At 44.8% G+C, this 12,446-nt stretch overlaps 1 protein-coding gene across 3 annotated transcripts in view; it reads right to left on the bottom strand.

Moving 5' to 3' along the window:
• The window catches only part of adamts3 (ADAM metallopeptidase with thrombospondin type 1 motif, 3), a 225,245-nt gene that overhangs the window by 85,292 nt on the left and 127,507 nt on the right, over nt 1-12,446 (bottom strand). For all 3 annotated transcript variants that reach the window (XM_071352472.1, XM_071352473.1, XM_071352474.1), the window contains exons 11-12: nt 7,716-7,829; nt 7,484-7,629 (exon numbers count right to left, since the gene is read on the bottom strand). In XM_071352472.1, coding sequence (XP_071208573.1) covers nt 7,484-7,629; nt 7,716-7,829 — 260 coding nt within the window. The remainder of the gene's footprint in view (nt 1-7,483; nt 7,630-7,715; nt 7,830-12,446) is intronic.

The raw sequence follows: 12,446 nt of genomic DNA, 5'->3' as shown, positions 1-12,446 counted from the left end.
AAACTGTTCAAATTGTTCACACCGCTTCTACACATTTTGCCATGGACCGAAGAACATTTTGAAGTTTTAAAGTTAATTTCCTGCAATTCTACATATTTTGCCATGTTAAACCTCTTATGGCTGGGGGCAGTATTGAGTAGCTTGGATGAATAAGGTGCCCAGAGTAAACTGCCTGCTACTCAGGCCCAGAAGCTAAGATGTCCATATTATTATTAGATTTTGATAGAAAACACTCTGAAGTTTCTAAAACTGTTTGAATGATTTCTGTGAGTATAACAGAACTCATATGGCAGGCAAAAACCTGAGAAAAAAATCCAACCAGGAAGTGGGAAATCTGAGGTTTGTAGGTTTTCAAGTCTTTGGCTATCCAATATACAGTGTCTATGGGGTCATATTGCACTTCCTAAGGCTTCCACTAGATGTCAACAGTCTTTAGAACCTTGTTTCAGGCTTCTACTGTGAAGGGGGAGATAATGAGAGCTGTTTCAACCAGGTGTCTGGCAGAGTGCCATGAGCTCAGTCAGGCATGCACACGTGAGAAGTAGCTGCATTCCTTTTCCTTTCTAAAGACAAAGGAATTCTCCGGTTGAAACATTATTGAAGATTTATGTTAAAAACATCCTAAAGATTGATTCTATACATCGTTTGACATGTTTCTACAAACTGTAATGTAATTTTTTGACTTTCTGGCCTGCGCGTCGTGAATTTGGATTTTTTAACTAAACGCGCGAACAAAAAGGAGGTTTTTCGACATAAATTATGGACTTTATCGAACAAAACAAACATTTATTGTGGAACTGGGATTCCTGGGAGTGCATTCTGATGAAGATCATCAAAGGTAAGTGAATATTTATAATGCTATTTCTGACTTCTGTTGACTCCACAACATGGCGGGTATCTGTATGGCTTGTTTTGGTCTCAGAGCTGTACTCAGATTATTGCATGGTGTGCTTTTTCCGCAAAGCTTTTTTGAAATCTGACACAGAGGTTGCATTAAGGAGAAGTTTATCTAAAATTCCATGTGTAACACTTGTATCTTTTATGCAAAATCACCGGATGTTTTGGAGGCAAAACATTACTGAACATAACGCGCCAATGTAAACTGAGATTTTTGGATATAAATATGAACTTTATCGAACAAAACATACATGTATTGTGTAACATGAAGTCCTATGAGTGTCATCTGATGAAGATCATCAAAGGTTAGTGAATCATTTTCTCTATTTCTGCTTTTTGTGACTCCTCTCTTTGGCTGGAAAAATGGCTGTGTTTTTCTGTGACTAGGTGCTGACCTAACATAATCGCATGGTATACTTTCGTCGTAAAGCCTTTTTGAAATTGAACACTGTGGTGGGATTAACAACAAGTTTATCTTTAAAATGGTGTGAAATTCTTGTATGTTTGAGGAATTTTAATTATGAGATTTCTGATTGAATTTGGCGCCCTGCACTTTCACTGGCTGTTGCCAAGTCGATCCCGTTAATGGGATCTCAGCCATAAGAAGTTAAAGTTTCACAAAGTCATTGGCAAGCCCTCAGAAGCACAGACATGTCCTGGCGTCATGGGACAGCCCTTTTCTATGTTCCGAATAAAACCCCACCTTGGGAATTTATCTTCAGACCAAGCTTACATCAATTACGAGAGGGCTAAGGTTTGAGACCAGACCAGTACCTCATCACAGAGGGAGTTAAGGTTTGAGTAGATTGCTGAATCTTTTAACCATACCACGTGGTTAAACTCTGAGACTATACCGACAGAATAAGAACAAATCCTTGATATTAATTACTAGTCTGCAGCTAGGAATTCTGTACCATTGAACGTGAAGACCGACAACCGCCGAAACATCTATTCTATAACAACATTGCTGAATGTTACTTTGAACTATCCATTCTAACCACGGCAGAGAGCGAGAGGGCAGACAAACTCTCCAACAGAAACAAACTTTCCAACAGCGATCAAGACGACACACTGAGCATAAATACATATATTGATTGCAATTATTCCTGAATGAGTGAGCGTTCATGTGCAAAGGATTAGCATTTCAATTGTTATAATTCTAAACTTTGTAGAGTGTCTTATCTTTCGCGCCCTTCTCAGTCCCTTTGTCTAACAAGCCGCCATGCCGGTTTAGCCCACTAGGGCACATTCCCCTATCAGTCCCTTTGTCTAACAAGCCGCCATGCCGGTTTAGCCCACTAGGGCACATTCCCCTATCAGTCCCTTTGTCTAACAAGCCGCCATGCCGGTTTAGCCCACTAGGGCACATTCCCCTATCAGTCCCTTTGTCTAACAAGCCGCCATGCCGGTTTAGCCCACTAGGGCACATTCCCCTATCAATCCCTTTGTCTAACAAGCCGCCATGCCGGTTTAGCCCACTAGGGCACATTCCCCTATCATTTCCTTGTAACCATATCTACTTGTTTGTTTGTGCATTTCTGTGATGATTTAGTTAGTTAATAAATTAATGATTTAAGACAATTTATGTATGGATGACTCATAGTGAAGACTGGGTTCGTGCAGATAACCAACAATTTACGATGTTTGGAATGAGACTAACATGAGGTAAATAATAATTCATTAATAAGAAGACTAATTGATCAGATATTAAAATATCTGAAAGTTATAGGAAAATTATAACTTTATAATCTGAATATTTTCCTTGGTCCCCCGACTTCCTAGTTAATTACAGTTACATGATTAAGTAGTTTAATCACGTAATAATAATTACAGATAATTTTTGATAAAGATTCATCTTCAGTTTAATGATGCCAAAGACATGACAATATCTATGAGGGTGCCCATGTTTACGGATTTAGGGTTGTACCTGGCAAGTTCCATGATAATTTGTGTGAGATTGAGGGCATCTAGCTTAGATTGTAGGACGGCCGGCGAGTTAAGCATATCCCAGTTTAGGTCAACAAACAGTACGAACTCTGAAAATAGATGGTGGGGAATCAATTCACACACTGTCCAGGGTACAGCTGGGGTTAAGGGCGGTCTATAACGAGTGGCAACAGTGAGAGACTTATTTCTGGAAAGGTGGATTTTTAAAAGTAGAAGCTCGAACTGTTTGTGCAGAGACCTGGACAGTAAGACAGACCTCTGCAGGCTATCTCTGCAGTAGATTGCAACTCGACCCCCTTTGGCAGTTCTATCTTGATGGAAAATGTTGTAGTTGGGGATGGAAATGTCAGAATTTTTGGTGGCCTTCCTAAGTCAGGATTCAGACACGGCTATGACATCAGGGTTGGCGGAGTGTACTAAAGCAGTGAATAAAACAAACTTAGGGAGGAGGCTTCTGATATTAACATGCATGAAACCAAGGCTTTTACAGTTACCGAAGTCAATAAATGATAGTGCCTGGGGAATGGGTGTAGTACTGGGGGCTACAGGGCCTGGGTTAACCTCTACATCACCAGAGGAACAGAGGAGGAGTAGGATTAGATACGGCTAAAGGCTATAAGAACTGGTCATCTAGTGCGTTCGGAACAGAGAATAAAAGGAGCAGATTTCTGGGCGTGGCAGAATAGATTCAGGCCATTATGTACAGACAAGAGTATGGAGGATGTGAGTACAGTGGAGGCACCTAGGCATTGAGTGACGATGAGAGAGGTTGCATCTCTGGAGGCACCAGTTAAGCCAGGTGTGGTCTCCGCATGTATGGGGAGTGGTACAAAAGAGCTGTCTAAGGCATGTTGAGCGGGACTGGGGGCTCTACAGTGAAATAAAACAATAAGAACTAATCAAAACAGCAGTAGACAAGGCATATTGACATTAAAGAGAGGCATTTAAAAAAAAATATTATTTAACCAGGTAGGCCAGTTGAGAACAAGTTCTCATTTACAACTGCAACCTGGCCAAGATAAAGCAAAGCAGTGCGACACAAACAACAACACAGAGTTACACATGGAATAAACAAACATACAGTCAATAATACAGTAGAAAAAGTCTACATACAGTGTGTGCAAATGGCGTGACGAGGAAAAGCAATCAGTGTTGGTCGGGAGAGCTAAGACAACAACGGGTAAATCACAATGAATGGGCAAAGAGGGTCAGTTAGGTACACAGGACCTGAGTTCGAGGCTGGGATGACAGAGAAACAAAATGAGATACAGTGTTAATGAACAGACCAGCAGGCATCAGCTGTGTGGCCGAGTGATCATAGGGTCCAATGAGCAGCAATAGGTGAGTCAGGGAGCCGTTCGGTAGTCGCTCCTACGCTAGGCGAGTGGGAGACACGGCATTCAGAAAGCTAGCGGGCCGGGGATAGCAGATGGGTCTTCAGCGACATCGCAACGGAAAAGCCTGTTGAAACCACATCGGGCGATTACGTCGGCAGACCAGTCATGATGGATCGGCGGAGCTCCGTGTCGACAATAAAGGGTCCAATTGGCAAATTAGGTATTGTAGCCCAAGAATTAGCTGGTATACCCCGTCGGCTGGCCGGGAGATGGGCCTAGCTCGAGGCTATCTCAAGGCTAACTGGTGCTTGCTTCGGGACAAGAGGCGTTATCCCACAATAGCCACTCGGTTGCAGCTAACTAGCTGCGAGGATCCGGTGAAATGGTCCAGAGATTGCGGCAGGAATACGGTGATATGGTATATAAAAGCAGTCTGATATGCACTGGGTTGATATCGCGCTGTGCATACTGGCAGGTAATTGTCCGAGCTAAAGCTGGCTAGTGTCCGAGCTAAAGGTGAAGACCGCTAGTAGAGCCTAACAATGACTAGTAGCAAGTAGCTAGTTTGCTGGCTAGAGGTTCAAGTTATAAGGTATAAAAAATAGCAGATCCGTACCACATTGGGTGAGGCTGGTTGCATGAAAGTATATTTAGTTCGTAGATGGAAAGTGAGATTAAAATATATACAAAAAAAAAAAAAAATACAGACTATTTACAGTTTTTTAACACGTGACAAGACAAAGACATTTCCGACTGCTACGCCATCTTGGACTCACCATCTTGTTCTCAGATTAGCTTTGTTAAAATCCCCAGCTACAATAAATGCAGCCTCAGGATGTATGGTTTCCAATTTGCATAAAGTCCAGTGAAGTTCCTTGATGGCCGTCTTGGTATCCGCATGCGGGGGGATGTACACGGCTGTGACGATTACCGAGCAGAGTTCTCTTGGGAGATAATACGGTCGGCATTTGATTGTGAGGTATTCTAGGTCAGGTGAACAAAAGGACTTGAGTTCTTGTATGTTGTTACAATTATACCATGAGTCGTTAATCATTAAACACACACCCCGCCCTTTTTCTTACCAGAGAGACTGAAAATCCCGTTGGCTGTACGGACTCCGACAGCAGGTCCCCAGCTAGCCATGTCTCCGTGAAACAGAGTATGTTACAATCCTGGATATCTCTATGGAAAGCAATTTTGTCGACTTTGTTATCTAGGGACTGGACATTAGCTGGACATATACTTGGTAGCGGTGGGTGGTGTGTGCGCATCCGAAGCCTCACTAGAAGACCACTCCGGCTCCCTCTCCTCCGGCAGCGTTGTTTCTGGTTGGCCTCTGGAATCAGTTCAAATGCCATGGGAGGTGCAGACTAAGGATCCGCTTTGGGAAAGTCGTATTCCTGGTCGTAGTGCTGGTAAGTTGACGTCTCGCTGATATCCAATAGTTCTTCCCGGCTGTATGTAACAACACTTAAGGTTTTCTGGGCTAACAATGTAAGAAATAATACATAAAAAAACAAAATATTGAACAGTTTCCTAAGAACTAGACGCAAAACTGCCATCTCCATTGGCGTCATCTTGCTTGGAAATAGTGAGATGGGGCCGATAGATATGGCATGTGTTATATCTGGTATAATTCTCCTGTCTTATCTGGTGTCCTTTGTGAATTTAAGTACAATCCCTCTAATTCCCTCTCTCTCGCTATGGGAGGAGTTAGGGGGAGTGTAGTGCTATGGGAGGAGTTAGGGGGAGTGTGGTGCTATGGGAGGAGTTAGGGGGAGTGTGGTGCTATGGGAGGAGTTAGGGGGAGTGTGGTGCTATGGGAGGAGTTAGGGGGAGTGTGGTGCTATGGGAGGAGTTAGGGGGAGTGTGGTGCTATGGGAGGAGTTAGGGGGAGTGTGGTGCTATGGGAGGAGTTAGGGGGAGTGTGGTGCTATGGGAGGGGTTAGGGGGAGTGTGGTGCTATGGGAGGGGGTAGGGGGAGTGTGGTGCTATGGGAGGGGGTAGGAGGAGTGTGGTGCTATGGGAGGGGGTAGGGGGAGTGTGGTGCTATGGGAGGGGGTAGGGGGAGTGTGATGCTATGGGAGGGGGTAGGGGGAGTGTGGTGCTATGGGAGGGGGTAGGGGGAGTGTGGTGCTATGGGAGGAGTTAGGGGGAGTGTGGTGCTATGGGAGGAGTTAGGGGGAGTGTGGTGCTATGGGAGGAGTTAGGGGGAGTGTGGTGCTATGGGAGGAGTTAGGGGGAGTGTGGTGCTATGGGAGGAGTTAGGGGGAGTGTGGTGCTATGGGAGGGGTTAGGGGGAGTGTGGTGCTATGGGAGGGGTTAGGGGGAGTGTGGTGCTATGGGAGGGGTTAGGGGGAGTGTGGTGCTATGGGAGGGGGTAGGGGGAGTGTGGTGCTATGGGAGGGGGTAGGGGGAGTGTGGTGCTATGGGAGGGGGTAGGGGGAGTGTGGTGCTATGGGAGGGGGTAGGGGGAGTGTGGTGCTATGGGAGGAGTTAGGGGGAGTGTGGTGCTATGGGAGGAGTTAGGGGGAGTGTGGTGCTATGGGAGGAGTTAGGGGGAGTGTGGTGCTATGGGAGGAGTTAGGGGGAGTGTGGTGCTATGGGAGGAGTTAGGGGGAGAGTGGTGCTATGGGAGGAGTTAGGGGGAGTGTGGTGCTATGGGAGGAGTTAGGGGGAGTGTGGTGCTATGGGAGGAGTTAGGGGGAGTGTGGTGCTATGGGAGGAGTTAGGGGGCGTGTGGTGCTATGGGAGGAGTTAGGGGGCGTGTGGTGCTATGGGAGGAGTTAGGGGGCGTGTGGTGCTATGGGAGGAGTTAGGGGGAGTGTGGTGCTATGGGAGGAGTTAGGGGGAGTGTGGTGCTATGGGAGGAGTTAGGGGGAGTGTGGTGCTATGGGAGGAGTTAGGGGGAGTGTGGTGCTATGGGAGGAGTTAGGGGGAGTGTGGTGCTATGGGAGGAGTTAGGGGGAGTGTGGTGCTATGGGAGGAGTTAGGGGGAGTGTGGTGCTATGGGAGGAGTTAGGGGGAGTGTGGTGCTATGGGAGGAGTTAGGGGGAGTGTGGTGCTATGGGAGGAGTTAGGGGGAGTGTGGTGCTATGGGAGGAGTTAGGGGGAGTGTGGTGCTATGGGAGGAGTTAGGGGGAATGTGGTGCTATGGTGCTATGGGAGGGGTTAGGGGGAGTGTGGTGCTATGGTGCTATGGGAGGGGTTAGGGGGAGTGTGGTGCTATGGGAGGGGTTAGGGGGAGTGTGGTGCTATGGTGCTATGGGAGGAGCTAGGGGGAGTGTGGTGCCGGGTCTTACACTGGGTTGTTGCACTGGCGAGTTCTGAAGCGAACCCCGGTCCCACAGGAGCGGGAACAGGAACCATATTTCGTCCAGGAGCCCCAGGAGCCATCCTGCTTCACCTGGTTGACATTCTTCCACATGCAGTGACCTTTATAGCACCACTATAGAGGAGACAGAGGACAGTCAGACAGACACAACAACAAGCTGAGCTAATGGTTACATAGCATAGTTTAGGAGGAGTTGTCACCTTCCCAGGAGCACACTCAGTCCCGTCCAGAGGAGGGCCTTTTTTGGTCTTGCAGAAGTATGGGTTGTCAGGGTGACTGCACCACAGCTGCTTACATGGGTCAAATGTGCGAAACTGGAAGAAGAAGACATTTTAAACGCTGGTTTACTGGGTTGGAGTTCCAATGGAGCGATAGACAGGAGATGTTCAGGAATCCAGTCAGCCAGCTGCAGTATATCATTATCTACCTACCTCATCCCCATATTGTTTTTATTTACTTTTCTGCTCTTTTGCACACCAGTATTTCTACTTGCACATCATCATCTGCACATCTATCACTCCAGTGTTAGTTTGCTAAATTGTAATTACTTCGCCTATTTATTGCCTTACCTCCTCACGCCATTTGCACTCACTGTATATAGACTTTCTTTTCTATTGTATTATTGACTGTATGTTTGTTTATTCCATGTGTAACTCTGTGTTGTTGTTTGTGTCGACCTGCTTTACTTTATCTTGGCCAGGTCGCAGTTGTAAATGAGAATTTGTTCTCAACTAGTCTACCTGGTTAAATAAAGGTGTTCTCAACTGGCCTACCTGGTTAAATAAAGGTGAAATAAAATTTAAATTTAAATTTTTAAAAATGTATGTGTATGGCTGAATGTATTTCATATTTTATTAGGATCCCCATTAGGAGACAGCTAGTCTTAATGGGGTCCGACATAACGAAAAATACATTACACAAAATACTTCCATTTAAAAACATGTAGTGTGTGCATCTATTAGTTACACATACGTGTCAGTACACACAACCAGTAGGTCACTCTCAGCTATGATGTGGGTCAGTACATACACACAACCAGTAGGTCACTCTCAGCTATGATGTGGGTCAGTACATACACACAACCAGTAGGTCACTCTCAGCTATGATGTGGGTCAGTACATACACACAACCAGTAGGTCACTCTCAGCTATGATGTGGGTCAGTACATACACACAACCAGTAGGTCACTCCAGGTTACAAAGTGACTCACTACTGTAATGGTCCAGGTTACAAAGTAGCTCAGTGACTCACTACTGTAATGGTCCAGGTTACAAAGTGACTCAGTGACTCACTACTGTAATGGTCCAGGTTACAAAGTGGCTCAGTGACTCACTACTGTAATGGTCCAGGTTACAAAGTGACTCACTACTGTAATGGTCCAGGTTACAAAGTGACTCACTACTGTAGTGGTCCAGGTTACAAAATGACTCACTACTGTAATGGTCCAGGTTACAAAGTGACTCACTACTGTAATGGTCCAGGTTACAAAGTGACTCACTACTGTAATGGTCCAGGTTACAAAGTGACTCACTACTGTAATGGTCCAGGTTACAAAGTGGCTCAGTGACTCACTACTGTAATGGTCCAGGTTACAAAGTGACTCAGTGACTCACTAATGTAATGGTCCAGGTTACAAAGTGGCTCAGTGACTCACTACTGTAATGGTCCAGGTTACAAAGTGGCTCAGTGACTCACTACTGTAATGGTCCAGGTTACAAAGTGACTCACTACTGTAATGGTCCAGGATACAAAGTGGCTCAGTGACTCACTACTGTAATGGTCCAGGTTACAAAGTGACTCAGTGACTCACTACTGTAATGGTCCAGGTTACAAAGTGGCTCAGTGACTCACTACTGTAATGGTCCAGGTTACAAAGTGGCTCAGTGACTCATGTTTGCATCTCTATGTGAAAAAAAACAGTCTGCATGTTCTTCACAAAGAGTTCTTCACAAAACTGTACTTCAAATCTATGATACTCCCCCACTTAACATACTGCTTGACTAGTTGGGCCCAAGCTTGCTGTACAACATTAAAACCCATTCAGTCTGTCTACAAACAGGCTCTCAAAGTGCTTGATAGGAAGCCCAATAGCCATCATCACTGTTACATCCTCAGAAAGCATGAGCTCCTGAGTTGGGAAAATCTTGTGCAATACACCGACGCACATCTTGTATTCAAGATCCTAAATGGCCTGGCTCCCCCTCCACTCAGTACTTCTGTTAAACAGAAAACTCAAACCCATGGCAGCAGATCTGCCATGAGAGGTGACTGTATAGTTCCCCTAAGGAAAAGCACCTTTAGTAAATCTGCTTTCTCTGTGAGAGCTGCCCGTGTCTGGAATACACTGCCATCAGACACACATAACTGCATCACCTATCACACCTTCACAAAAAACATCGCTTTAGTTACTCAGCTCCGTGGTCCTGGAATTCTCTCCTGAACATTTTAACATTTGATGATCTAGTTTCGTTGGTGGAGTTTAAACACTTGATCGATGTATATATCATAGAAGAATGTAATTGTTTTTAGGACAGCTGTTTTTAGTCAAGACTTTCGTGTTTTTAACGTAAAATGTTTTTGTTGTACTGTATGTGTGTTTATAGTTTTGTTCAATGTTGTGTTAGTGTATGTAAGTTGTTTTGTCTGAAACGTTGTTCCCCCTGCTGCTATTGGACCAGGTCTCTCTTGGATAAGAGATGTTATCTCAATGAGAAAAACCTGTATAAATAAAGGTGAAATAAATAAATAAATAAAATGAATACATGGCTAAAGGCTAATCAGACTTGTGAACATAATCCCTAGCTGTGTATTGACGCTTTCCATGTTGTCTGTAGCTGGTGAGGTGTGGAAACACTTTTACTTTTATGTATTTTGTTTTGTTGCTTTTTGTGCTATTACTCTGTCTGCATGCTACGTGTTCTATGTGTCTCTGTCTGCATGCTACGTGTTGCTGGTTCTATGTTTCTCTGTCTGCATGCTACGTGTTGCTGGTTCTATGTTGTTCTGTCTGCATGCTACGTGTTGCTTGTCCTATGTTACTCTGTCTGCGTGCTACGTGTTGCTTGTTCTATGTTGCTCTGTCAGCGTGCTACGTGTTGCTTTTTCTATGTTGCTCTGTCAGCATGCTACGTGTTGCTTGTTCTATGTTTCTCTGTCTGTGTGCTACGTGTTGCTTGTTCTATGTTGTTCTGTCTGCATGCTACGTGTTGCTTGTCCTATGTTACTCTGTCTGCGTGCTACGTGTTGCTTGTTCTATGTTGCTCTGTCAGCATGCTACGTGTTGCTTTTTCTATGTGTCTGTCTGCATGCTACGTGTTGCTTGTTCTATGTTACTCTGTCTGCGTGCTACGTGTTGCTTTTTCTATGTGTCTCTGTCTGCATGCTACGTGTTGCTTTTTCTATGTGTCTCTGTCTGCATGCTACGTGTTGCTTGTTCTATGTTGCTCTGTCAGCATGCTACGTGTTGCTTGTTCTATGTTGCTCTGTCTGCATGCCATACCTGATGCAGTGAAAAAATAAATAATTTAATGCAACATATTTTTGCCTCAATAGATGAGATTTATGCGACATCTTTTTGAGTGCAAACCCATTACACCTCTATGTATGACCGATAACAGAACCCAACAGCACCAATAACACCAATAACACCATACAAAACCAATAACACCATACAGCACCCAACACACCAATAACACCATACAGAACCCAACAGCAACAATAAGTCAGTCCAACTCCACTAGAGGAATGACTCCCCTCTATTCCCCCCGTTCTTCTTTAAGGTTGCTGACCCTATCATCGCCAAGCTTATCTCCGACCTTTTTAACCTGTCTCTCCTTTCTGGGGAGGTTCCCATTGGTTGGACAACACCTGACTCCACAGTTCAAAAGTACCAGCACGCTTCCGGCGACGTTTCACAGTCCGGAACCTCCTGAGACGGTCCGCGGTCCGGTTCCTACAGCGACGACCCGCGATCCGGTTCCTCTGGCGACGACCCACGGTCCGGAGCTTCCGGCGACGATCCCCGCACCAGAGCCGCCATGGAGGACGACGTATCTGCAAGCGGAGTGGGTACTTCGTCCCGCACCGGAGCCGCCCCCGACGGTACATGCCCACCTGGACCCTCCCCTATTGAGTCAGGTTTTGCGGTCGGAGTCCGCACCTTTGGGGGGGAGGGGGGGGGTACTGTCACTCCCTGACCATAGAAAGCTGTTTATTCTCTATGGTGGTTGGGGCGTGACAATGACTAGGGTGGGTTATCTAGGTGTTTAATCATCTATGTTGGCCTCGTATGTTTCCCAATCAGAGGCAGCTGTTTATCGTTGTCTCTGATTGGGGATCATATTTAGGCAGCCATTTCCCCTTTGTGCTTTGTGGGATCTTGTTTGTGTAGCTGCCTGTGAGTAGTCCAGAATGTCACGTTTCGTTTGTGCTTGTTTGTTTTGTTTGGTGAGTTTCGATGTATTAAAATATGTGGAACTCTACGCACGCTGCACCTTGGTCCATTCATTATACCGATCGTGACAGACAGAAACAGGCTCTTCGAATATAGATTTCTTTGTTCATGCGTGTTTTGGACGGACCAGTCACCAGCACTATCTGCAGTGCCTCTATTCAAATGACTCTCTCCTAACACACACGCCATACGTTGCTGCTACAATAATTTTTTTATCTTGCTGCTCAGCCACTTTATCCCTGATTGTATGCATATACAGTATACACACACACACACATATACATATATATATATATATATATATATATATATATATATATATATATATATATATATATATATATATATGTGTGTGTATACATATATATATATATATATACACATATACATATATATATATATATGTGTGTGTATACATATATATATATATATACACACACACATATACACATATATATATATATATATATGTGTGTGT

Source organism: Salvelinus alpinus, chromosome 19 (assembly GCF_045679555.1).
Source record: "Salvelinus alpinus chromosome 19, SLU_Salpinus.1, whole genome shotgun sequence".
NCBI classification, from domain to species: Eukaryota; Metazoa; Chordata; class Actinopteri; order Salmoniformes; family Salmonidae; genus Salvelinus; species Salvelinus alpinus.
This window is presented reverse-complemented; position numbering and strand designations above follow the sequence as displayed.